The 27,901-nt window shown below is 39.7% G+C and overlaps 1 protein-coding gene across 2 annotated transcripts; it reads right to left on the bottom strand.

Moving 5' to 3' along the window:
- Positions 1-1,085: 1,085 nt before the first annotated feature.
- On the bottom strand, positions 1,086-27,901 carry NUCB2 (nucleobindin 2). 2 transcript variants are annotated; one of them, XM_038138522.1, is made up of 13 exons: positions 27,729-27,901; positions 17,458-17,601; positions 16,398-16,505; positions 15,595-15,721; positions 13,099-13,202; positions 11,307-11,492; positions 10,601-10,691; positions 8,971-9,029; positions 7,742-7,834; positions 6,645-6,734; positions 5,938-6,108; positions 5,558-5,639; positions 1,086-3,857 (listed from the first exon to the last, which is right to left on the bottom strand). In XM_038138522.1, exons 2-13 carry the CDS (start codon positions 17,599-17,601, stop codon positions 3,754-3,756), a joined length of 1,359 nt encoding a protein of 452 aa, XP_037994450.1. In that variant the 5' UTR covers positions 27,729-27,901; the 3' UTR covers positions 1,086-3,753. The 2 variants fall into 2 exon arrangements, with proteins under 2 accessions (XP_037994450.1, XP_037994449.1); XM_038138521.1 differs by lacking the exon at positions 27,729-27,901 and having other exon boundaries at positions 17,458-17,640.

Here is a 27,901-nt window from a genome sequence, read left to right as displayed (position 1 = left end):
AGAAATATGAGTTAACTATAGTCAGTGTTGCTGTTTTCAGATGGAGCTTTCATTTCACAGCCTTGGTACAACTGGGACCAACCTTAGGGACAGCTCTTGGCATCTGCTGCCTACTTTTGCACAAATCACCAAAGGACAAGCCCTAATTCAAAGCTTATTTTCTTTACAAAACCCTACCATACATCATATTTTTCCTAGCCCAGATAAATTCACGAGATGGAAAATTCTAATGTGGCTGGATATGGCACCACATCCTGTAGATGTCAAGAGATAACCTTGTCCCAGCCATTCTCACATCCTGAACTGGCCAACACCTCACTAGGAATGCAAAATCTAGGTGCAGAATGCAACCTATAGAAGAATGTTACTAAGCCCATGGGTGCTTCACCTTCTCTGGAATTTCTGTTTTGAATGTGAACAAGTCAGGGAACTGTGGGGTGGTGTTAGGAGTTTGCAATGCTGTGGCACAGTAGGATTTTAATTAGTTTGGTTTGTGTTTTCATGAATATAGAAAATTGAGCATTCAAGTACCTAATTAGTGAATAGCTACTGCAGTGAGGCAGCTGGTGCCAGGGAAGAACACATCTCTTACGTCTTATTTTAAATTCACATCTTTCTAGAAGGCAAGAAATGCAGGGCAAACAGGAGGGACTCCTAAGGAGGCTTCAGGGTGACCTAATTGTGGCCTTTCACTGCCTGAAGGGAGCCTGTGAGAAAGATGGGGAGAGACTTTTACAAGGATGTGTAGTGACAGGACAAGGGGAAATGGCTTCAAACTAAAGAGGGCAGGATTAGATTAGATATTAGGTTAGATATTAGATATTAAGAAGAATTCTCTGTTGTGAGGGTGGTGAGGCACTGGCACAGGTTGCCCAGAGAAGCTGTGCATGCCCCATCCCTGGCAGTGTTCAAGGCCAGGCTGGATGGAACTCTGAGCAGCCTGGGATAGTGGGAGGTGTCCTTGCCCATGGCAGGGGCTTGGAACAAGATGAACTTTAAGGTCCCTTCCAACCCAGGCCACTCTGATTCTATGAATACAAACCCAGCTCTTGCCCACCCACTAAAAATAAAACACTAAACCTCTGTCACTGTGCTGAGTTTCAGTTTAATCCAGTTAAAAACTAATCTATACAAAGTACAGAGTGGGGCTTTTTTTTTTTTTTTTTTTACATATATTGCACCAGAGATATGAATTTGTACAACATTAACCAAATTTTACCCCTTCATCCTCCTACCAACACCCCAGCTGAGTACAAAACTGAATCTCTGCATCTTTGTGGTGGAACTGGTGTCTGTATAAAGTTAGATACAGTTTTGTTGTAATCACCTCCTAAATGAAAAGCAGAATATAGGCATAAGCACTTGTGCCCATGATATTCCAGTCCCTTATTTCTCTGTGGTTATAACTTTCCACTTCCCAAGTTGCAACAATTCTTTACAAAGCTCTGGATGTTTCCAAGTAAATGGGATAAGGGGGACAATTGCCAACAGCAGAGTCAGGACCTTACAATCAAATGTAAGAGGCTGCACTGAAACTGAAGCTTGAGCATGACATTACAAAGCTATTGTGACATGTAATGGCATCTCAGGAGGCAGAAGTAGCCTGAAGGAATGATTTGTTTGGTAGAAATGCCTTCACACCAAAGGTTCCAGTCCTTGAATCTCTACAAACATCTGTGGCTGCATCCTTGTCCTCTGTAAACTTTCACGTGAGATGGGGAAAACACAGTAAGATTTCCCCTAGCCTTTGCCATGGCATTTGAATAATTCCCTCTTTGTTTCCCTCCTCACCCTGTTACCCATTATCAGGCTGCAACCCCAAAGCCAGAGCTGTGCCCAGAGAAAGTTCATGGAGCTATAACTATGTCTGGGCCTCACTGCAGACAGATGAGGCTGTTGAAAGATATTTTAGTCTCCAGACAAAGACAAAATGAAACTGTTTTACAATTGCATAGAAATGACAAACAGTGGCGACATCAGTTTTGCAAACTAAAAATTTCATCTACTTCCATAAAGAACAAAAAGAAAAGGTGAAATAAGTCAAATTGAGTGGTATAAATTAAGAAAATGCAACATGACAACAGGATAAAATAGATAAGGTAAGCTAATCTGTTCTGGCAGTGAGTTCTGCTGCATTGTGTGCAGAACATGAATATGCCCAGGTCTGATGAAAGAAGCCTTGAGCATGGAAGGAATGTGCCTGGCTTCCGTCAAACAAAGCTCTTCAGAGTGAGAAATTTCCCAAATGTCAATACAAAATGTTAGCAATTGCCCTCTGGTTTTTTGAGTTTGCCTAAAATATTCAAGTCTTATTCTGAAAGGAACATCTTTCTCTAACAGAGACATACTTCTGTTTCTTTGCTCAAGTCCCAAAATCTCTTTTAATGCCATTGTCAGCAGTTAGCCACAGAACAGGAAGGAAATGTAAAGGATGCAGGCAGAGGTGTGTGCATCCTTTCAAAGGCAGCGTTATACAATCAGAACAATCCGGGTTTAAAAAACAAAACAAACAAAAAAACAACCACAAAAACCCAAGCAAACAAGGAAATCCACACAGGGTTTACACTTTAGGATAGTTTCAGTTTGAAATGAATGAGAAGCAGGGACACTGGCAGAACTTTTCAGCATTATAATAAAACTGACATGAAAATCAACTTACTCTAGTAAAATCTTGGCTTGCAATACAAGGGACTATCCTGGTTCAATACCAAAAAAATACAATCAAGCAGCACCCCTGGCTTAGGACACTTCTGAACCTTAGACCAACTGCTGAAAGACTCGTTAAGAGTCAACAGTGAGATCTCTAACAAATCCCAGATTCATGTCTGAGAAGAGCTCTCTGAAGCACATGGTGCACTTTGAAAAATCTGATTTTATTGTAGGAGGTAGGACAATTGCACAGAAAAAGACAGCGAGTCTTGTTCTGTTTTGCACAATATTTTCATTAACAGAAAAAGCTTACTTAATAACATGCAAAATTTTGAGATCAGCTGGCATCTGATGAAAGAAATGGGGACAGAAGTGCTGTCCCAAGGGCCAGTTGAGCTTTCAACTGCTACACAGAATTCATCTCAACAAGGAGGACGGTTCAGATCAGTACACAAGCACAGTATTCCTTCTGAAGGCTTTCAGTGAAATTCTTAGGTTTCTGTAAACATGAAAAATATTCACTGTTCCACATAATTCTTTGCTGTGTTTAAATTTTACAAAGTGCAAATTTTTTGTGATTAAGAAATTTCTTTTTTATTTGGTCTCAAAGAGAAAGGGTTTGGTAGTGCTGGAAATAGGCCTTTATCTATGGTCTTTGTTTCCCCATCTTTTTGCTTTTCAGCATTTCTGGAAAGAGTTTCTACATCAAACTAGACCTAACTTAACATCCAGGCCTGTTCCCTGTTTCCTCTCTGAGAAGATCCTGATTCATGCCTAAACACAGAATGGCAGACATCTCCCCCTTCTTTGTGAGGGGAGAGTTCAACAGCTCAGTCCCCTGGCCATAAAAACCTTTAGTATTAATGGCTTCCTTAATTTCCATCTCTGTTATAGCCTCTACATGATCCCCTTGTGTTTCTTACCAATGCATTTGAGAGAAAATTAATTTAACTTAAAAATCAAATCTTACTGATACTTCATCTCTAACCTTCCTGATGATTTTACAGTCTGAGGGAGAAAGTTCATGTTTCACTCTGATTTCCTGTCCCCCCCACCCCTCCCACCCCAAATAATAAAGATGCTATAAAGTTGAGGCACAAGTGGTTAAGGGTCAGTTCTGACAGCTGGTTCTTGGATGTGTCCTGGTGGTAAAGGCTGATCTCCTCCTGCTGGGTGTTGTGGTGCATCTGCAGCTTTGTGTTCAGCAGCTGGAAAACAAGAAAAGAACCCTTTGTAACATCCCAGTAAATTGGCCCCAAATGGGAAAATTCTCTAAATGAAAGTTTCTAGCATAGGGACACTCAAACAAAACCTTCTATTCTCTGGTTTCTAAGTGGAATCAAGAGTTTTTGGGATTGAGACCCAACAGACTGCACTATTAGTCAGTGTTGCCTCTTAGATTACAAGTTGGTTCTGCTTTCTGTGAAATATTCTCACATAACACATTGTTCTTTCTAAAATAAATCATGTTTTTTTTTTGAGACCTTTAATTCCAATATGGGAAGCTTGGAAAAGAAATAATTAACAACTTGCTCCTTATGTTACTCCTCACCGCATCAGTACTTACAATGCCATCTCTTTGCCTACATTTGAGTAATACTAATTTTCATAGTTTGATAAAGATTTCAGAACATGCAGCTCCGTTTCTGGATTTTTTTTTTCCTCAAATTACTCTTTGTAATAATCTGTAGCTCCCGTGGCCTACAGATTTTAAAGTAGCACCTACTTGGACATCCTTGATTCAGTGAATGAGTAGTGACCAGTTCTGGCTAATGTAATGAATTCTCATGACACCTAATTAAATGACTTTACAGAATGATGTAACATAAAAGAATAAATGTGTTCAGAACAGCATCTGCTACGATATTGCCAGTACTGAAAGATGTATCATCTGCAATTACACACTGGTTTTACTGAAGGTGAGGGGAATTTAGGCCCTTGGAATGAAGGATCATAAAATGAAGTTACCTCCAGGCAGTTTCAAAGCAAATAAAAGGCAGAATGAAATAGGTTCTGAAATCTCATCACTTCCCTTCACAGAACTGAGTGAGCAGAATTTCAGGGTACCCAACAAGGTAAGCTGTCATCACTGAACACAGCTCCTGAGGTTTGAAATCCCACTGTTGGCCCTGCAGGAGCAGTTAAGAGCTCCTAGTACTCAGAAAGCTGCCTAGGTAGATCTGAAACTTATATTTGAGATTAATGTCAAGAAGTTCTTGAGCTTCACTGATCGTGTCAGCACAGGAACATGGAAGCCAATAAAGCCAGCATAGTTTCAGCCTTCAAGAAAAGGCTATTTTAGGATGCTTGGGGCAGCAGAGCTCCTTTAAAGCACAAAGGAAACTTGGGCAATCTTCTATGGATAAGAAGTGCTAATATATACCTGACTTTTGCTGCCACCAGTGATGAAATGCAGTGATTTATTATGCCACTGCCTTCTCCTGAGGGTGTTGAAGCAATTGGTCATTCATACTGCCCAAGGCTAGCTTCTTGTGTTATGCTACATCCAGTTGCTGGTAAATTGGCCACGAAGGATTTTAAATGCTTTGATTTGTTCTGCAGCCTGAGACTGCAATGCAGCCATAGATCACAGGACCTTGTCTTTTGTATGTCCCTGTTCTTCCCTGGATGCTCTAGATCTCAGTATTTCAGACTAATACAACACAATTCTCCTTCTCTGCCAACTGGATGCCTCCTTTTAGGACTCTGGATTCATGGACTTACAAGCAGTGAGATTTCAGGAGTACTTAGTACTTACTTCCCTCTGAAAAACAGATTAGTGAACATCGCTCCAGAGGTCATTAAAGCTGCATTAAAATTATTAACTTAACAGAAAATATGGAGGTAATGACTTTTACATTGCAAATCTTATTTTCAAGTTTGTGTATATGCACAGGAAGACACATACGGGGTTGGATTTTCAGTTCTCCACCTGGTCCTGCAGGAGGACTTCCTTGCTGTAGTTTCTTTTGTTCCATCTGTTTTACAACCTGGAGAAAAATAAAATACAGCAGTTCAAAAACTTGAATTTCCCAGCTTTTCTGATGTGACATGAGTGAATACACCTAAACCAAATGTTGCAGTTATGTAAGGTCTTTCTTAGTGGGTATAGTGCTGAGTTGCTTTAATTTGGAACACCAGAATATGTTTTGCTGTGGTACCATTAGTTTAGAATTCAGCTGGGACTCCTAAGAGAAATCAAGGTAAATCTCCAGAGCTGGGAATTGTGAAGAGCCATTAGGAGAGAGAAAAGAGGAAAACAGATATATGCTGTCCTCACACATGTACCTGCTGAAGCTCTTGTTTCTGAGCCTGAAGCTGATCGTGCTGCCTCTGTAGCTCTTCCTTCTGTTTCTGAAGTTCTTCTGCCTTCTTTCTGAGTTCATCTTCCTGCTGGGAAATGTGATTTTCAAATTCCTTCAGCTCGTCCTCAGTGAAGAGCTGCTGTTGATCTAGTGTCTGCAAGAAAATACATACAAGCATGAATACTTAGCTAGGAAAGCATGGGGGGTGGGGTTATTATTTTCTTACTGAAATTCTTGCACGGTTCACTAATAAAACCCTCAGAACAAAATAGTGAGACATGACACCGTGTACACTCAATGAAAACAGCAAAACAGTAATTTCTCAGCTATTTTCTCAACAAAGCTCTACTACGGATTTAGATGTAGGAGAAAAATATCCTCTTTCTTCCAGCTGAGCTCTTATCTTCCCTTTGAAGTGATTCATAAACAAAATGTGCATTTCCATTTGAAAAGCACGTGTGAAAAGCTCTTTCCGAATCCCCGGGGTGGCGCCAGACCTTTTCCGTTTGTGGAATTCACATCTGCATTACATTTAGGCAGCTGAATGCTACCTTCAGCTGAGGGGCTTAACGACACACATACCAAAGCAGAGCTGAAAAAAAACCAAAGGTCACAGACATGCCGTTTGGTTTCCTGCTCCAAGTGCTGGTAATGGTGCTGCATGTTGTACTTGGACCACATTTTCATTACCTCCCAGCTATCCGGCTCCAAAAATTCCTTTTTCTCTGTAGCTCGCAGGAACTCTTCCAAAGTCACTAGCCGGTCCTTGTTGATGTCAACCTATTTGAAGCAAAAAATTAGGCTCAAGCTAAAGGACAGGTTTTGGAGAAGCTAATGTTTTTATTTCATCAATCAAATATAGCCATTTTTAATTTTTTTTATGTCCCATTTTCGAGGGAGTGCCCACAACATTTTCTGTAAACTCCTCTCAAAAGCTTATGTATCCTAACAAAAATAGAACTATAAAGTAAATCCTGACATTTTACTTCAAAATTCACTGGCTTTATTGGAAACACTTGTGCTCACAGTCCAAACACTAATAGTGGAATGTATGATTTTTTTTTGAGAAAGATATTTTGTAGCTTTCTGGTAACTACTCTGACTCACAGTTACAAAATTATCTCCACGGTTGGAGGGGGAGGTTTTGAAAAACAAAAATCCCACCCAACTGAATTGTGCTGGAATCCTTTAAGGGGAAGGGAGGAAATGCTTGCCTTTATGACTAATAGATGACCAGGCTTGTTCTGTTCCTCAAGTTTAAGGAATACAGAAATATTATGGGTGGAAAACACAGTGGTTCAAAACACCCCCTTTCCACTCCTGTGTCTCCCGAGCTGAGAACCCATCAGACCCAGTGAAGGTTTTCACTGTCACAGGTGATGGCTGAGCTCCGAGCCCCTCTTTAAAAGGACAAAGCTGAGTGATATGAAAGAAGACATTGCTCTACTCCCTCTTCTCACACCTAAATCTTACTCATCTGCCAAGTGCCAAAGCACACTTAGAGTCTTCCTTGTTTGACACGAAACTCACAAGGAATTTCTGTTGAATCTCCATATCTGCAAACAACCAAGGCTCCAGAACAATCCCTTCTCTGGAACTCCTTAAACGAAAACTAGTCAGCAGGCATTACATCAGAATACAGGGACAGGGTTTGAGAACTGTAACTTGGCATAATCCCAGCACAAGCAGCTCTCAGTGTGACAGGCCATCCCTTTCTGCTGCACTTGGACAACATTTCATGTTAGGAGAACTGAATTTTTTGAGCACAGAAGGGAATCAGCCCCCACCTCATTCATTACATGTTCTCTCATTCTCAGCCTTTCTTCTTCCATTTCAACCATGTCATCTTCTTCATTCTTGGGATCATAAACTTTTTCTAACTGAAATTTAAAATGAGTACATGTTAGTTTGAAGAAAAGGCTGCTCATTCAAATGGCAGAGCATATCTGGAAAAGTGGTGAGAGATGTTCTCTGTGTGTGCAATTTTCCTCTTTCAGCACAGTATTTAAGCAACAAGTGAGCCTTTCTTTCCTAAGAATGAAGTTTTCAGTTAATTCATGTGGTCTGTTACAATTCAGTGCTGTGGATGTTGCAGTCAAGTTGACCTCAGTGTGCAAAGTCTGATCCTACATTTGATTCAAAGCAGGCAGAGGTTCCACGTGGTTTCTGGAATGGGAGAGAGTGGCTTTTTCACCAGGGCATGCAGCTGACCCCATAAGCATTCAGAGTATCACAAGACAAATTCAGTGCCAAATTTAATGGTTCACTTCTCTTCTTGCGCAATGTCTTTCTGGAGAGTTCATGCTTATGTGCTACTCCTTGGCTTTCTCAGGCACTGAATTCACTTGCCCAGCCACAGGTAATTTTAAGGCCCCAGACGATCAGTTTTAACACTATAAAACTATAAAACAGTGAGACATCTGTCAAAAAGGACTGCACTGTATCTTCATTGTAGTGAAGGAGATTATGACAAATTATTGTACCAGAGTTAAATTTTCAGACAACAAACCACGGCTTAAAGAAACTAAGAGCCTGTCTACTTTATCAGATGTACATGTGCTTCAAACTAGCCAGACACAAAATATATCCAATTTCTGTAGCCATTTCTACAGTGCTGTCCCTGAGCCAAGGCACACAACTGTGACCCTTTTTCTAATCAGACTTGTTGATGAACATTGATTCAGCACAGGTGCCCAGCTTCAGAACCTTTATCAGGCTGCATCTAGGGAGAGCAGCTCTCTACATTGCAATTTACACAGGTAATACCTATCCTGCAGATTAGTTATAGAATCTCCAGCAAGCCTGAGGCAGAAAAACACATGAGCACTAGATTTCTGATGTCTGACTCCTATACTTCAACTACTTTATTTTGCCTGCTTTTTACACTTCTGTAGACACATTAAGGATGCATGAAACTTGGCATGAATACTCTATTTTGTAGTCCAAAGGCCCCAGATATACTTGGGAAAAACAGACACCCCTGTAACCCCTTACTGATAGAAGATAATTTTTTTACCTCTTTAGTAAATAGGGCTTCTAATTCTTGCTCATCCAGGAAACCATCATTATTGACATCTACAAAAAGAAGTTTTAAAAATACAAATAGAAAGTCATACACCTAATAGATGTCCAAGAGTTAAGTTATGATCAGTGTACACATTTAACAAGAAGCTGGTTACAGAGGTTGTTCCTACTGTTTAGGCTTTTAGCAGGCATTGGCTGGAGTGTCACTTTTGGTTGGTTGGACAAGTCTGAAGCAACCTCTCTACTTTGTAGATTAGCAAACTGAAATAGGTCACCACAGGATTGCGCAGACTGCAACTGCCAAAAAATATTGCTGAGAACAAGCTGTCCCCATTTAACCACTAAATTTGTAATTAGACTCAAGAGCAAGCAACAAGATTCTGCAGATGAACTTTAACTGACAATATGACTCCTTAAAAACTTAAAGAATTACATGAAAATCTACATAAACATGCAGATATGTGTAAGATGACTTTTCATGACAAGTGTAGAGAGGAGAATACTTGATAATTAATGATCCATCTTTTATCCTACAATTGTGCTCTGACTACTGTTACACTACCTGTGAAATGAAAAGAAAATACCCACTTAAAATTATTATCCAGTATTTTTGTGTAATTGCTTCAAAGTTTTCTATATACTAAGCCCTAAGGCAACAGGTGATTTCAGCTGTTTCTGTTTTGGTAGGTTTTGCACAAACAAGCTACCAAAAAAATTCAGAAAGCTATCTTTCAAAATCTCCTTCTAGAAAGAAGAGATAAGATTTAGTAACTATAACTAGATGATCATTAAGGTCCCATAAAGATGATCATTAAGGACCCAAACCATTCTATGATTTTATAATACATGCTTACTATATAAGTTATAAACTGAGATAGAAGTTTAGACTCAAACTAGAACACTTCTCTTTATCTAAATCATCATCTTTGAGATTAGTCAAATTCTGTGGGCTATTCAACCCTTTGTAGCCTAGTGCCAGGCAGGATCTACTTAGGGGCACTTTATGGTGAAGCATTTAACAATATCAGAACATAAAGTTCCTTTGTGACATCATCAGAAGTAAAGCAAGGTGTTCATTGAGATGTAACCTTTTCTCTGCTACTGCTTGTTGTTTCTAGCTGCCCATTCCTCAGAAATCTAGAGGCAGGATTAGAGGGGTTTTGTTTTATCAAGGGAATATTACAATTTCTGAAGATCCTTGGCCCTTCTATGACCACTCCAAAGATTAGGGGCACCTGGTACATTTCTGCAGAGATGATGAAAAAGCAGGTTTTGCCCCTACACAAATCTCTGAGGATTTATTCCCAGTACCCACTATGCAAGAAAAGTTACAGATTTGGACAGCCCTCTAAGTAACCATACTTCCCTAAGGAATCCCTACTGGGTTTTGCTGAATGGTTTTAGGAGTAGTTCAACAAAACTCTGTTTTTAAATTTTAAACTCCATTTAAAATGTTGCATGACATTTATAAACAGCAACAAATATTTTCTCCTCTGTACTATTCAGATTCAACCAAGTTGCTTGAGGTGTAAGACTTCATCCTAACATATGACAAACTTGTCCTCAGCAGAATGTAACAAAGTCACTTCACTTGTTCATGAAATTAAAACTAAACCTCTTACCGTGCAATTTGAAAAATGTTTTGGGGTCAAATTCATTAGGATCTAGTCCATCTGCTTCTTCCCACACCTCTTTCAGTTGATCTTTGCTTCCCTATAGATTGGTTACAAAGAAAAACTATTCAAAAGACAATTTAGTGTCATTTCCCTGCATTACCTCTGCATTATGGTTTCTCTGAAAGGTTTGCTTTATTTGCTGATTAGTCATGTGGCAAATGGAATCAGTGGCATTTTCTTTCCTTCCCTTTTGGTCAAGTCTAATACTTTCATTAGACAGAAAGGCCCAGGGAAAGAGGGAGTGTAAAGGAAATGCATATTTTGTGGAAAGGAGCACCTGTAATAATCAGTCATGGCCACACAGACCCATCTAGAAACAATAGCTGAAGGGAGCTGAATCATTTTGCCTTTCCTAGAGCAAATGTACTGGGATGCAGTTCCTTGCAGGCCAGGCATACCTACACTTTTGAACACTGTTCTGGCTTCTTCCTTATGAATTTCAGTGCCTATGTAAGAATTCTGGCAGCAAATAAGACATCTGCACAGAAAGAATGGGAGTTTATACAGTGGGGTTTGTCATGCTCTCAGCAGTGTGCCCATGTCAGTAGGAGGAGGCAAATGATGAGAACAAACCAAATACACCCTCCTGTGTATTAGCTTTTACTCTCTGGAAAGGAAAGCTCACACTCAGTCAAGTAAGAATAGGCCTTACAGGATGGTGAACTTTAGGGTGATCTCCATGTTTTTTCTTCATCTCCTCAAATTTGGATTCTTCTCTCTTCCTCTTTTCTTCATCCAGTGTTTTCAAATACTCTCTCCTCTCGTGTTCTTTCATCATCTCGTACTTCTTAAACTCCTCATGGCGAGTCTTATCATAGTTTTCCAGGTCACTTGTAGCCTAAAAATAGGGATACATGCAGACAGATGATTATGTAACATAATCTGACATTAAAACCACTGTATTGTTCAGATCTGTGGGCAAGGCTGGCCATGTTGCCATTCAGGGCAGACTGGCTGGGGCTTCCTTTCACATGACAGTGATGCAGAAGTATCTCTCCTCCCTTGGACATTTTCACAGAAGTTAATTTCTAATGGTTCATCTGTTGGACAATTTTTGCAATTACGTGGTGCTGTAAGCAGGCTTCAAGGCGTCCTTTCTCATCAGTGAGTAATAAATGAACTCAAGTTAATCAAGTCCTACACTAACAGTACCATTAACTCCTTGATCATTTCAGAATAAGAACATTTGTAGTTTATCCTACAATTTAATGACAAAAGTGCCTTCATTAATAATTGGAATTAGTTTGCAGCAGCTTAATATAGATTAAATTAAAAAGCCCCAAACATTTAAATGGAGAGAAAGGGTATGAGAGGAGAATTTCTGACAAGTTCTTGTATAAAGCTGGGGCATTTTCATACAGGCCAAGGTATTAAAGGATGTTGTGGTAGTGCTTTTCAAAGTAACATGTTTACACCTGATACTGTCTCTCCATTATTTACATTTTACTTTTCAGATTCACTGTATGTTTTAAAAAACAATTCCAAATCTAAGACCCCCTTAAGTATCCATTACACCCTGTCAGTATCTTAGTTGAGAAATGAGAAGACAAAACAATAAAATATGTAATAAAAAAAGAATTGCCCTGTTAAGGGTATGCTTCTCCAAGCCAACCAGAATTTTCACAGAAGAGATGTTCAGAAATGTTTAGAAAAACTGTAATATCTCTATAAAAACAATTCTACAGAAAATGGAGATAATGTCTGTGTAATTTTTTTACCCTTGGAAGATTTTATCTTTCAATTTGTTTTGAAAGTATGAAAAATTGTTCCAATTCTCATGTCAGACATGCAGTGCTCTCTAAAGCATATCTGAGACATTTTTCCCCCGGGAAGTCTATTTTTCTCTAGCAGTTGAAAAAAGGCATGTCCTGCTCAGTTTAACTGCATCCCCATCAACAAACCCCACACACCTGTGACTGACACTGAATCTGCTGAACAGACACTGAATGCCATGCCCAGTACAAGCAACCTCTAATATTGCTATCTCAAATTCTACTCTGCTGTGGTTTTGCAGCTTGATGTATATACAGGAGATCCCAAAATTCATATGGCTAGGCTAGGGATGATTATTTACATCTATCTGTTAGAGTCCTATATCATTTAGAAACAGAAATCAGAAAAAAAACATTTGGGAAAAATGCACCCCTATCTCAGTTATATTTAATTTAAAGGCTCTCAGAAAGGTATGGTTTACTCCCAGAGTTGCTTGTACTGGCATATGTTAAGTCTTGTTAAGGTGACATCCCAAAATTTATAGACTCTTGCATCATGCACACTGGCAACAGTTTTCAGGTGTGCATGGAGACAACTGACTTTTCTCTGAAAATAAAAACTGCATATTATTTATGGAATGTGGTATATAGGAAAGGACTTCCCTTTATCAGAGGTAAAAAACATAAAAATTAAAACCCCAACTCCCACAGCATTTCCTATCTGGCACTCACTGCTTTGATCAGCATATCCAAGTCTTTAGGTTCAAAGGTGTCAGGATTCTGATGGTTCAGGTGCTCAAACTGCTTAAGGAGAGCCTGGTGGTCTATACCAGTGTCTGGAAGAACAAGGTATACATGTAAAACATTAATTTTAATTTGAAATCCAGAAAAATCAAGAAGTCTTTCATATGGGAGCTTATGCCTTGTAAGTACCTGAGGTTCCCTGAGGACTGAATAATTTTTTCATTGTTGGAGGAAACTACAGTAACATTTTTAAAGTTGCTTTTCCCGGAGCAGGTTGATAAACTTTATGGTAATTTGCACTACATTCCTTCTGATGGGTCAGTGCTGCATTGCACCCAATCATTTTACATGCACAGATTACAGCTCTGTTTCAGCAAGAGAAAGTATGATCAATTTGAGCTTTACAAACTAAAAAAATATATTTTATTCTCTTTTATATAAATGAGATAATTGACATTTTGCTATACCTAGGCTAAGAACCTGCATTTTTCCTGCACAGGGACTGCCCTGGACATTTTGCAAATGACACATCTGGCCAAAAATTTATGTACAATATGGTGTAAACGTGTATCAAATCAAATAAGCAGATATTTAAACTTCATTTGTAGAAAAAAGAGAGGTGCAAGACAGTGGAGAGTCAGGTCTTATGTCTAAAAGGTAGAAACATTTTCTCTTCCTTGTGACAGGAGTGGTACCCACCAATATCAACACACAATGCACTAAAACTACACACATTTCTACCACAGCTTCTCTAGCTGTTACCATGGTCTCTGAACACTAATGCTACTCTCTTATGCTTTGACATGTTAAGTACAACAGTTGTGACAAGCTTTTACTAGATGGCTTAGCAAAGAATATTTTATTTGTTTAAAAACAAATTGGAAAACACATTTTTGGATATACTGCTCTTTTACAAACTATTTGCTTTACAGTCAATGCCGTGTTTGTATTAACACAAAACAGCAAACACTGGCCAGGGCAGATTTCAGCCATCATTCCTCCCTGGTGAGATCATAATTTCTGTTTAAATATATGTGCCTTTGTTTGTGTTTGAAACATTTTCAGAAGTGTAGTAATAGACTTAAGAAAAACCAACAAACACTAAAAAAACCAGCCCCCAAACCCATTTTTCTCCATTTTTCACATTTAAGGGAAAAGATTAATTCTATTTGACACTATTTCTTTGCCACATTACTGTATGATCTGAGACTGAACTCCTAACATTCTTCTGGCCTGTACTGATCAGTCAAGTAGGATATTGGTGAAAATGTTTAAAAACACATCTGGATGAGGACTGAATTTATGCTGAATATAATCTCAGGTCTAGTTGTCTGGAGTTTTTTAAACCTGATCCAGCTGTGATGAAAAAAAGAGGAGGGGTTTGTGTGCCCTTTTTTTTTTCTTTTTGTAGATCAGACAGAAGACTAAGATACTAAGTGGTGTTATAGGGAAAAGATTACAAGAGCAAATAAAAGGAAATCAAACCACTCTGCCTGTTGCTATTTTAATGCTCTTTGTGCATATTCCAAGAAGTTGTCCAGGTGTGTAGATGCAGCTGTATTTTACAGTTAATCTGGCCATACTTGTATATGATGTGAAGCACTCATGGGCAAAGCTGACTATAAACTTTGAAAAGGATTTTTATATCTTAGTACCCATCCGAATATTCTGAACTGCAATAATCTGCTCCCAAATGTAGGATCTCACATTTACACTGTAAGATCTGAGGTGTTGAGAGGAATTTTTTCTAAAGCATGCTCTGTTAGTTACTATTGATTTATGAAGGTAGAGAGGGGCAGAGGTAATCAGTCCATTAAACTTCACAATACTTAAAACAACAATGTACACACCCAGGTATCATTAGCTGCTGTCACCTAGCTGTGAATGTCACCTAGCTGTGAATGTCACCATGATGTCACTGGACTGCTTGTCTGCAATAGGAACAACATCCCCAGAAACAATTTTTTGCCACATCTAAATTAGCTTAGCCTGCTAAGACAAATCCTAATTCTAGGAGTATTTTACTTGATGCATTATGTATTCAATTCCTTGGGATCCCTCTCAAAAACTTGCAAAGATCTTTACAATAATAAAATACCAAAAAAATCAATTTTCTACCCCCTAAGAATATGAAATACTGTGTCATAGTTTTCTCTTAAACACAGTCTTACTATGTTACTGGTTCTCTGTGAGCAATCTATGAACTGATGCATTACAAAAATAAGTTAAAAATAAGAGGTAGAAGTATCTGAAAAATCCACCAACTAACAAGTTTAGTTATTTATAAAACAGAGATGGCTTTTCTCTTCTCTCCGGTTTCCTATAAAGACAGGTCTGTAATGGCTCCAGGCCAGCTCAGAAAGGACACTTACTCTCAGTTTAGTCATTACTGGTGACAACAAACAATGCACAACTGCTGGACTTTGACATTTCTCTAACTCAATTCCATCTGTTAACTCACCTAAATAAATTCTGTAGTCTTACCTTGAACAGAATCCATTTTAGCTTTAATTAACATTCTTAATCTTGCTACCTCTTGTCTTTTTAGTTCATCAAGCCGTGTTCTCACATGGTGGCTTACTAAATCCAGCTCTCTGCTTAGCTTTCCACTCTGTCAAAAAACAAAGTCATGCATTAACACTGGAAGAAAGAAGCCTTTAGGATTCCCATTAGACATAAACTGCAGGACAGCAGACTAATGGCAGTCTCTGGCAATACTGTAGCCCACACTGTAAGAATCTCAACATTTTTTCAAAGAGCAGATTCAAAATTTTTATGCCTATGATTATGGAAACAGAGAATTTCTAAGTATCTTGCTCCTTCAAAGAGCCAGACCATAACCTTGAAGGAGCAATGCCTAATAACATTTGTGACAAATTTCTTGATCAAATATTCTAAACAGAGTTCAGAAGAACTGTGAGGAGCACATAAAGTGCCTCACCCTCTCAAGGAGGGCTGTTAGGCTTGAGGGCAGGTACAAGGCAGCAGCAGCCACCAATGTGTATTGCAAGAACCTGGAAATGGAGAGGAATCTCCAAGGCTGACCCTAGATACAGCACAGAAGGAAAAGATACCACAAGCTGCTAACAGCAACATGAGGGATTAAAGGAAACACAAAAGGCAGGATCTCCTCCTTGAGTCTGCCACTTTAGGCTGTTTCCTACTCATCCCTTCCTAAATTTCCAGATACTGAAGGGGCAATGCACAAAAGCCACAGGAATAAAGAATACAACATACATGATTATGGATTTAATTAACCTCAATTTAACTCTTTTTTTCAAACCAACCTTTATTTCTTCTATGTCAGCAGTCTGGAGTTTCTCCCTGAAATGCTTATCAGTTTCCAAGACATCTATTACTTGCCTGAGATATTCATCATAATAAAGTCCTGTATCCTTCAAGGAAAAAAAAAAGGGAAATTGAGGAAAGACTACACTTACAAACAATTGTTTGGTTTAAATACAGTTATTAAACTGACAGTCCAATCTTAGCAACACAGGCACTATGCTGTCTTACATATCTTTGTGTTTTCAGATTTGCATCATTGCCCTATAGCAATTTATGATCCATTTGTTTCAGCAACTGACAAGGCAGAGGAGAAAGGTGATTAGGAATTCTTGTAAAACACAAGCATCTGTCATGTTAATGTGTGGCTTTTTTTACAACAGTGCAATTCATTTGTTACTTTTCTATCTGAAACACTGAACTGGGATCAGTGAGTGGCATTTCCTAGGGCATCACCCAAACACTTGAAGTAAATCTCAGTGGAACAGTGCTGTCATATATGCATATATGTAACAGGAATTTTTATATTATCATGTCTTTATTACAAAAGTTTCGTCCCTTTTCGGTGTTTTCTGGTGAGCAGCTCCTCCGAGCACACCCTTCCTCTCTCACCAGGTAACCGACTGACTCCAGTTCCCTTCCTGCTTCAGGGCGTGTTCTCTTAACAAACCAACCCACTCTTTTATGGCTCCTGTTGTTCTTATTAGTTACAGCTGTGGCCTGTTGAAGTTAGGCCTTCTCCTCATTTTTGATAATTGGCCCAGCTGCAACTCCTTTAGGGGTAAGATTACTTTCTATACCATCTCTATTCTATCCCCCCACAGAACAGTTATGTGCTTCCTGTTGTAAGCTGGGAATTCCTTCCATGCACCACCTCACCTTTAGCAGCTCATTGAAAAAAAAAAAAAAAAAAGTAAATTTAAACAGGACATCCCTATAGTAGATGGCACACACACTGACAATACTGGGAAATACCAGTTTCCTTCTAAAGGAGTTTGCTATATCCAGATTACTAACAATTAGGAGAAGCACTTAATCAGAGATCACTTTCTTTATACTTACTGGATTTTCTACCTTTTCTCCTTCTACATGGCCTTCTGCTTTGACTTTTGTCTTATCTATGTCTATAGGTACAGCTTCCAAGGCCATTAGGAGACATGTCATCAGCAGAAGACACTGCTGGGGCAGGACAGATAACCTCTTCATCTGAAATGAGACCAGGTCACAAAAATTAGCATACATCATGTAAACCTGCTGTACTGAGCAAAATATTTTACATTCCTACATAGATACCTGTAAAAACCCACTTTCCTTACAATGCCCTGCTCTCAAGGAACACAAAACTCCAAGTAATAAAGCTTTAATTTTTGAAGGCCATTCTTAGGCAAACAGATTGGCTTCCACTTGTGTGCCAAACCTAAGATGTAAATAGGAGTTTGTAACCTGCTGAGGTATTATCAATAACAGATGGCAACACCTATTTAGGATGTTCAAGTCTCACATAACTAATACTGATATTCCTACTTGGATCATGCCTTTGCTGAATTTATTGGACAACTCCTAAAGATCATTTAGGGACATTCAGTGTAGCATTGCCAGTGGATTTTATGTTTCAACACTGAAATATTTTGCCTAATTTGGAGCCAAGATCCCCTCCAAAATTTATTTGCAGGAAGAATATTTTACAATCCATGTTATATCCGTATTTCAGGTGGGTAGAGATTCCTAAAAAGTGGTATTCACATGACCTGAAATTGTTGCTGAGGCCGGGGCTTTATTAAGATGGTTTTCCTCACCCTTTCTTTAGTGTCTTAGGTGGAGCTAACTCACACATAATTTGATGAACACTGAGCAATTTGAGTTCTTGACCTTTGTCTTCTTCCCCTCTATCAAACTTGGTTGAAAATAATTCATTCAGAAGCTGGTAAAATGGAATAATTAGATAAGAGTGAATACAGGGAATCCAGCTAAGAAAGTAATGATGGCAATCCTGCATCTGACAGCAAGTCAGGCTCTTTCTTGGGACAATCTGGCCAGTTCAGATTGTGACACTCCACTATCTATGGATATTCTACTGGAAGTTTGTGCAAACTCCAGTGTTACATTGGTAATATAAATCACCTCCTAGAAGGTGAAAGTTGCCAGTTGAAGACTGTCTAAAATTAGCTTAGATATGCCAAAGAAAAAGACATAATATTGAAGAAACATGCAGTCAAATAAATCAAAAGTACACCTGCTACAAGAGGAATTTCTGTACAAGTGCTTTAGCAAGTCATGCGAGGAATTCTGTCAAAAGTATTTATGTCCACCACCAACAAATCTCTTTTTAGGGGAAGAGGAGAGAGGGACAAACTAATTATGGTGTCAGTGCCAGTTTTCCTGACTGCATGATCTGGTACTTGACAGAGACGCATTGCTTTTGCTTCGGTTAAGCTGCCCTTTACTATGGCAATAAATGTTGATAATGTATACACTTAATATGTAGCATTGTTGACATCCTTTATCCCCCCCTTATTCAACTGCTAGGAAAATAAAAGCACTCCTATTAAAAAAAAGAAAAAAATGCATTCAAGATGTGTAGAGATATTATTTATTTTGTTGAGGATGAGGAAGTAGCTGGAGATAAAAGTATATCCACCTATCTATCATTTTATATGTCAAAAGCTCAAGAATTACAAAAAATTCTGTAAATTCTTTCAAACTGTTTTTTCTTAATCACGTTTTCAGCAAAAGGAGCCTAAATGGATTATGCTCTGCAAATACCTGTTACTTGCATTTTTAAAAATAAGTAATACCTGATCATTACCAGATGGGATAGCCTGCTATTGCTGCTGCCACATTGAGCATGTGAAATTGGATGTCAGCATTACTGTCAGACTCAGGAATCTGACTAGCCTTGCCTAGGTTATGCCATTAAAACAAGCAAACAAACACAGAGAAACCAGACCCAGACTGATTTGCTGGAACTGGTAAGTTCATTTCTATACCTCTGCACAAACTCTTGGCTTGCAGGGACTTACAAAGCTGAGGAGTGAAAGGGTTAGTGATTCACCACTGCTTTTAAAAATGCCAAAGTTCCAGTATGTTGGGGGTTTTAAATTACAGAATATTGTTGTATAAATGCTGTGCCTATGTTTGTAATTTCAACAGCATTTAATCACAGGAGATGATGATGATGATAATAACTAACAAATACTAGGTCTTCAAGTCTCCTAATCTTGATGTAGATGTCAAGACTGAGAGTCGTTCTTGGTACTACAGGTAAAACAAAAACCCACCTCGTTGAAGTTCTTGCAGAGTATGAATGGGGCTGTCTAGTAATTTCTAAGTGTAAGGATATAAGCATACTTCAAGTCTAGGAAATGCATGTGAAACAAACCTAATAAACCCCAAAATACTTATCAAGTATATAACAATTATATATATATGTACCCACTCTCAGCATTTTGCAAAACACTTTTTGCAAGGTTATGTATGTTTGAAGTATTCACTTTAAAACAGTGTAGCCCTCTGATAATACTAAAAATCTGGAACCTGAGAGATGGATATTTTTCCAACCAAAATATTTTCATATATACAAAATTATAGTAATAAAGATAATTTAATATTATTATACACTGCTCTAGTTATGCAAGGTGTGTAAACAGTGTTTTAGAAAATCATTATGAGGCTAGGAAATGAGCATGCTGAAGCCCATCAGGTGATGGCAGGGAAGCAGAGAAAGCCAGAAACTCAGATGCTTCTCACAGGTCTGGCATTGACTCAATCTTTCCCTAGGGCAAGTGCTAAAGCCAAAACTTCCAACAATGACACCTGATCTTCGATCCATTTTGAAGACATCTCTTAAAGCTCCTGACCTACAGCTTCTAGTAACACGAACAATTGTGCAGACAAGGATTGCCAGTTTAGGTTGAAGAGTGGCACATTTGGATTTTTCAGACCTTTTCCTTGCTCCTGAGGAGCACTGATAGATAAAATGTCCATGCTGAGCTGAAACAACTGAGATATCAGTAACCATGCTGGTCTGCCAAACCCCATGTGAGGGAGCACTAGTCACCTCCAGATTTGGGCTGGGCAACTGGAGCTGTATCATCCTGAAGTACTGCTGCAGCAGTCAGCAGAGTTAATCTATCAAAAGGCCTAATCAAACTAAGTCCCACTGGCTCTGCTGACATTCCGTGGAATTTGTGCTCACGGGCAATGGGGTGGTTTTTTTAAGCATTGTAATTACATGCTGTCTTACATAATGGGAAAGGCTGGATGATAACACAGTATGTTCTTCATATCTATTTGATGTAATAGGCTGCTCAGAAGACTTCATCAGGCAGTTTTGCTTGAGGTTGTGCAGTAGATGTTTTTATTGTAGCTTTTTTGATAAAACAAGCCAAAACATTTCACACATACTGGGAAGAATTAAAAGCAGAGGAATCTCCAAAATGGGTAAGTAAACAGTATCTCTATCATCACAGCTGACTTTACAGACAACTATTCCTAACACAGCAATTCCCACACTATTTTGAGGAACCCAACTATGATGTAACAAGTAAATTGGAAATACATTTATTAGAATAAAAAACAATTACCTAGTGAAGACAGAGTTACTGTATTTAGGTATCTACTAGTCCAAGATTATACTCATCGAAATTTTCTTAAGAAAAGCAGGTGACTAAGACATGAGTCAGCCTTTAGAGTGTGCCAGTGTCACCTGAGTCACTGGGCACCTTCTACTCTGACGTGTACTAAAAGAGAGAAACCAGGCCCATTGCAAAATCTAACATTAATCACCTGCCAGAAAAACTCAGCACAATTCTCAAATTCGGCAACTGTAGGGAAGAGTGAGAAAAAGCTGGATGAGAAGAAAAGTGGGGGTTCCCCTTTCTGTTCTTCCAAGCAAGTTCATTCCACTCTCAGCCCGCTACCAGCTGCTTTTAAGAGTTCTGGACTTTTGAAAACCCATTCCTGGATGCCCACCCCTTCCCAGGCATTTAGAGTGCATCCATGTCAGGAATGTGGCTTTCTTCTGTACTAGAGCCACCACGTGAGCAATCACAGAGGGTGCTGCAGAAGAGGAGCAGGGTCACTTTGCCCACTGCCAACAGCAGTACCTAATGCACAGCATACACCCCCCTGCCTTGCCATGTGGATTATATTATTATTATTATTACTAGTCTTCTTACTTCTATAAGCTTTAATAGAAATATAAGCTGTTATGGATCTGCCCAGCTCACTACTTTATCAAAGACAGATGGAGAGAGCTAATGTTACAACTGTCATCTGGAAATTAAGAGATTCTAGTCAAAGACAGGCAGCCCACCTAGATGTAAAGGTAGCATAACTGTAATCTGCTGGTATCAGAAATCAAGCTTATCTTTACAAGAGGGATAAACAAACATTCCCACTTGTCGTACATAAAGAGAACTAATCATAAAAGTAGTGCTCTAGAATTGACAAATACTGTAGTTTATAAGCAAAGCCAATATCCTAAGCTTTCAGGGAAAAGGAAAAATAACTTCTCCAAGTATTTCAAAAAACACAGTGAGAGCTAAAAGAATGACACAGTCAGCAGAAAACAGAGCCACCAATGTACTTGCATGAACAGAAAAATACAACTGGAAAATAAAAGCTGCAGGCTGCCTGTCAGCAATCTTGATTAATCACAAATTCCTATCAACATTAGTGAAACAGGATTAAACATTTGAATTATAAAGAGCTACAGGCTTTGAGAGGTAACTTCAAAATGCTACTTCTAAAGTTTGTTCTAGCAACAGTAACACAAACTGCTAAACACCTACTTTATACAGCTGCCAGGTGTTATAATACAAACCCCAAAATTACTTTTCATTAATTTGGCACCCATTGCCCAGAAATCAGCATCATGCAGGTACTGGTATCTCCATCACCTTCCCAGCAAAGCACAAGCATTTTTTAAAGAAGTTACACCCAATGTTAAAGTTTCTAAAACTGAGATAGGCAAAATGATACAGCAAAATCAGGATGCAGTGTCTGCACATGTAGAAACACAGGGGGATGGTTATGATGCAAGACAGCACCACACTGTAAATGTCACATTGCACATTTGCACTTGCCAAACCCATGTGTACCGTGATTGGCAATGAAAACATAAATCTGGACTCACACAATACACAATAAACCTACCCACTCACAGATTTCACATATGCCTGCTCTATCTGATATGGAAGTAATTAAACCTGTGTGAGACACAGTGCAGATGTGCAGGATAACAGTAATGTTCTCTACAGTCATGACCATAATGTGACTTTCTATTTTTATGCTGTACACTGGAGAAATAAACAATCTTCACACGCAGTGCTGAATTTAAAAAATAAAAAGCAAGCCAAGAAATAGATAAAATATATCTACTGATTTTTATTTTTCTAAGAATATTCCACCCTCAGTACTGGAATGAAATGTAGAGTATTTCCTCATCAATCTGCTCCAGTCACCTACCATCTTCAATCTGTTTTCACCTCTCTGAAACAGCAATAAACCTGTCCATGTATCACAGTTTAAACAGGAAATGTTTAATTCAATGGGCCTTTTCCATTTCTTTAAAATTTATTTGCAAATCTATTCATTGATCCACTTACAGAACCCTAAAAAAACTACATGAAATGTTTGAAATTAGGCAGAAACAGATTATTCTTCTGCCATATTGTGTTTGGAAACACCAGTATTAGTTCCTCCCAGTCTTTTCCAGAAGCACTTGCTGCACAGACACCCTAAGCTATCATACCTTAAGCAAGGTATGAAAGTTCATGAATCAAGAGTTAATGCATCTTCCTCACACTCTTAGTCCAATGAGTTAATCTGGCATAAGCACAGCTGACATGTGGCAGCAATTTTGAGAAGCAAGTGGAAAAACCTGTTTGCACTCACTCTGTTAAGCTATACACCTCTGGCTGTGGTAAGGGGGTCTCTCCACTTGGCCACCAGTCCCCACACTGGGTTTGCCCCTTGAAGACACGAGCAGGAAATGACACGCAAAGGGAAATGGCTACAAGCTGCAATAGTTTTCCCCATACAAGTGAATGTTCCAAACACAGAAACACCTGCACCCTTCCCAAATGAAAACTGATCCATTGAGAAGTTAATGTGCAAGCTATTAACTATTATAAACCAGCTATTATTGCTATATAATTATATATCTAAAGCTTCATTACCCTTCAAGTATTTTTCTTTTCTCTTCTGTCAATGCTGCTCACTAACTGTATGATTCAGATGTTGCTTTTTTTCCTGGCCAATATCCAACAGGTTTCACACTGGCCATGCTGTCCTAATCTTTTGTTAGAGCACATCCCACTCAGTTCTCTGCACCAGGAGACCTTCCTTATTTTTTCAAGAAGCACTTTAATCTTGCATGGAAATAGTTCTTTATTAAACAGTATTATTCAAGTACATAAAGGCAGCTGAATCTTTTTTTTCCCATCCTGTTTACTTGACTTAAATTCTTTTGAGTTGTACTTGTTACCTTTTCACTACACTCGAGCTGCTTAATTCTCTTTACAACTAAAAGCTGGCTGAAGGAACAGCTGCTTTTTTTCAGCTTCCCAGAAAACACAGCATGCCTCAACTGTGCCTAGTACAACATTTGCTGAAAGAACCTCCTTTTAAAAAATGCACTTCAGCTGTTTTATTAAATGAGTCATCCAATAGTAACACAAACTATGAATGCTCGAGTGGGAAAGAGCAATTTTATCTTCAAACCACACATAGCATAGGATAATATCACGGAGCAACACAACTATGTCCAGAAAGAAAGATGGCATAGAAGCAAATTGTATGACTGATGCACACGTGCTCAGCTCTGTCCTAAGTCTGAAGACTTTTCTTCTTGTTGCAATGCTAATGGTTCATAATTTAAAGACCTGTGTGCACACACAAATCCATATACATCTTTATAATATTACCTGCCTCCAAGGAATTTCCCTGTCCTTGCTTCAAAAAAGGAAATACCTCTGTCTACAAAGTTACCTTACTAACGAAGAATGTTCAAATATTAGCCTTGTTTTTCAAAGCAACTTGCTTGGTTTTATTAATTCTTTGCAACAAGGTTGCCTCAGAAAAAGATTTATGAAGCCAATAGTCAAGCAAAAACTTGTACTGAATTCAATGTAGGCTTTTTAAAAATCTTATCAGCTTCAAAAAGAAATCTAAAAAAAATTACTGCTACAACTATAGCTTCCTGCACTCTAATTTCAGTTCCCACACAGAACATAATGCAACAGTACACCTGGAGTCTCATAAATTCATTTTTCATAAATGCAAATGCCAATACTGTCAGTGCTGACGTAAAAAGCAATCTCAAATGTGCTACTACACGCAAACAATGAATTAGCTTAAACTCTAACTCAAACCAAAAAGTGTTTCAATTATTCTAACAATATGTAATTTGCTCTAGTCAACAAGTGATGATGCTAAAGTAAGCCTTGAATGCCCTAGGAGGGCATGGTACCTTTTTCCCCCTTTGAAAAAAAAATACAAAGTAGTTATCCAGAATAAATCTAGATCTAATGATGTGGAGCCAGATTTAAAAATATTTAGGCACTTAAAGACCAATGTCTAAGGGGATTTATGTTCACAATTTGCTAATTCCCATTGATTTCTACTTGCTTAGAAACAAAAACACATGTCAACATCACATTCTACTTTTATAAAGATTAGCAGGAGAAATGCAGTCATGAAAAGGCTCTACACTTCTCCTGAATTACCTATGATGAAGAACAATATTTACAACTGAATTTGATTTAAATTGCTCTAATGAAATGCAGTTTCTTTTGCTCTCCCAACTGTCAAATCACACACATAGAGCAAAAACTACTGAAAGGAACATGACTTTTGACTGATTTCATTTGGTTTGGCACTAGCACCTGGTCATGCCTCTCCCTACATAAAAGCACACCCCTGTGCAAAAGGCTCGTGTCTGCGACGCATCTGACAGCAGCTTCAGGGGAATCTTAGCTGCTTACTGAGCAATCAATACTGGGAGCACAATGCCTCACTGGATCAAACACCTCCACACAGGAGTTCAAGTCACAGGAAGCCCTGATAGCGGCTTCTAACTTACCAGTGAATGATTTTATCTTTCTTATGTAAAGCGCATTTGTTTAGTCAGCACAGCTCTGAAACTCCTGCGTCAATATTTCCACACCTCTGACAGTTAAGTCAATATATTCTACATCTTTTACTGCCTGAGAGAACTATTGCTCTCCACTTTCATGGCTGCAATTTCAGTTAGGTATGTATAATGGGGGGGGGGGGGACAGCTTTTGACAGAAAATCTTTAATTTGGCTTATATGAACAGAAAGTTTATGTCAGCAGCACTACCAGTCCTGCAGAGCCAAGGTATGAAGACTTTTTTTAATAACTTAGCGTTATTAAAAAATAATTATTATTGTTGTTGTTGCTTGGTTTCATTTGCCCAGTGGGGTTTTCTGAATACAATTTCAGACACCAAATAATGGTGTCTCAGGCAGCGTGATAACAAACTTACATCAGATGCCTTTGCATCCACCTGCTAATGTAAGTTTTAAGCAGACCCAAAAGGCAATTTAAATTTATAATTTTATTTCCCCTTTTTCTTTGTTTGTCTTGGTTAGAACTGAATGAGATTCACATTGCTCTACATCAACACAATTTGTTTAAACTTATGTTATTTTTTCAAATAGAATTATCCTTTTTATTCTGAAACAAAATACTGCTACCATCCCGGGGATTACAGAAGCAAGGGAAAATAGATGATGACAGTTAGGAGGCACTGAATGTAATCTGTGGTCCATGGTGGATGTAGCACTGTGACTGTGCAAGATCCTTGTGTAGTAAATGACAATGAGACACATAACAGGATCTGAAGTGCTCACAGAAATGTGGGCTTCAGAGGTCCATAAAAGCTACAACAAAATCTGGTCTCAAAGTCTTTGAGTGGCTCCTATCCAGTCTCTACAGTAGGAATCTTCCCTGTGCTGCTTTGTTTGGTCGACAGGGACAGTCACTTCAGAATTCAGAGTAGAAGTGCACCAATATTGAGTCAGCTACAGGACTTCTCTTGAAACTGAGAGAAAACAAAATGACAAAAAAACCACAGACCTCCACACTGAACTTGATACCATGGGTGCACAGGCACCTCACTGTTGATACTGTGATGGTTTCATGTAGAAACTACTGGATATTATCTTCCCATAGCGAATACTTGTAAGTCAATCAATGAAAGTTTTTTTCTCCTACAGGCTTACTAAATAATGTTGCCAAATGCAATCTCTTTTGAAAGCCTTAGCCATGTTCATTTCAGCAGAAAACATCACCTCTCTACAGCCATATCCACTTTTGGAATTATATCTGAGTGCAGCAGCCAGCCTGGCACTGGAGTACCTTCCAGAGCTCCTCCAGGGGTACCAGAGTAACAGCACAGAAAGATGTGCTCAGCTCTGGGGGCCCAGCAGAGGAAGGAATCAGTCCAGAGGAGGCCACCAAGTTGATCAGAGGATGGAGCACCTCTCCTACAAGGAAAGGCTGAGAGAGTTGGGATTGTTCAGCTTGGAAAAGAGAAGGCTTTTCACTACCTAAAAGCAGCCTTCAGGAAAGATGAAGAGTGACTATTTAAAAGAGCATGTAGTAACAGGGAATAGCTTCAAACTGAAAGAGAGCAGCTTTAGTTTAGATATTAGAAAAAATTTCTTTCCTGGGAGGGTGGTGAGGCACTGGCACAGGCTGCCAAGAGAACTGTGCATGAAGCTGTGCATGCCCCACTTCTGGCAGGGGTCAAGGCCCCGTTGGATGGGGCTCAGAGCAGCCCGCTCTAGTGGAAGGTGTCCCTGCTCATGGCACGAGATGCTCTTCAAGGTCCTTCCAACCCAAACCGTTCTCCGACTCTAGACAGGAACGCTCAAGAGCTGTGCCCTCCCTAGTGAAACCCGTCCAGTCTCCTGCCCAAGTTTTCCCTGCGGTTGTGCAATTACGAGCCACTCCACATTTCTGCCGCTGTCGCAGCAGCCGCCGCTCGCTTTCCTTCCCGCCGGCGCTCCGCCGCTCGCCGTCACCTCCCGCACAGCCGCGGCCCGGACGGGGGGCGACCGGGGGGGACACGGGCACACACCCCCCACAGCTGGAGCCGCCTTCCCGGCGGGAAAACTTCGGCTGCGCCCCGCTCCCGCCCGGCACCCCGAGCCCCGCGACTCCACCGCCACCCCCCGGCCCCAGCCTGGGCGACGGGAGCGCGCCGCGACCCCCGCGTCCCGCCGCGACCCTGACAGCGGCTGCCCCGCCGCCAGGCCTCCGCCCGCGCCGCCGCCGGGGGCACTGCGACGGGCGGCGCTACCTTCGGGTCCCGCTGCGGCAGGAGAGGAGCCGGCGCTTCTCAAGGGCGAGGTGCGGGCTGGCGGCGGGCACACGGCGGGGGCTCCGGCGGGCGCGCTGCGGCTGCGGCTCCGGCCGGGCTCGGTGCGACAGCCCCGCCGCGGCCCCGCGCCCGTTGCCATGGGCACAGCGCCC

This window comes from Motacilla alba, chromosome 5 (assembly GCF_015832195.1).
Source record: "Motacilla alba alba isolate MOTALB_02 chromosome 5, Motacilla_alba_V1.0_pri, whole genome shotgun sequence".
Classification (NCBI taxonomy): Eukaryota; Metazoa; Chordata; class Aves; order Passeriformes; family Motacillidae; genus Motacilla; species Motacilla alba.
This window is presented reverse-complemented; position numbering and strand designations above follow the sequence as displayed.

Bases quoted from the DNA above. Each gene is read 5' to 3' on its own strand.
- NUCB2 (XM_038138521.1), bottom strand. From the start codon at position 17,640: ATGATGTATGCTAATTTTTGTGACCTGGTCTCATTTCAGATGAAGAGG. The intron at 15,722-16,397 runs GTTGGTTTGAAA...GTTTTTTGACAG, and splicing joins CTGACATAGAAGAAATAAAG to AGTGGAAAGCTAAGCAGAGA. The intron at 6,109-6,644 runs GTAATGAAAATG...ATTTTCTTGCAG, and splicing joins TGGAGCCGGATAGCTGGGAG to ACACTAGATCAACAGCAGCT.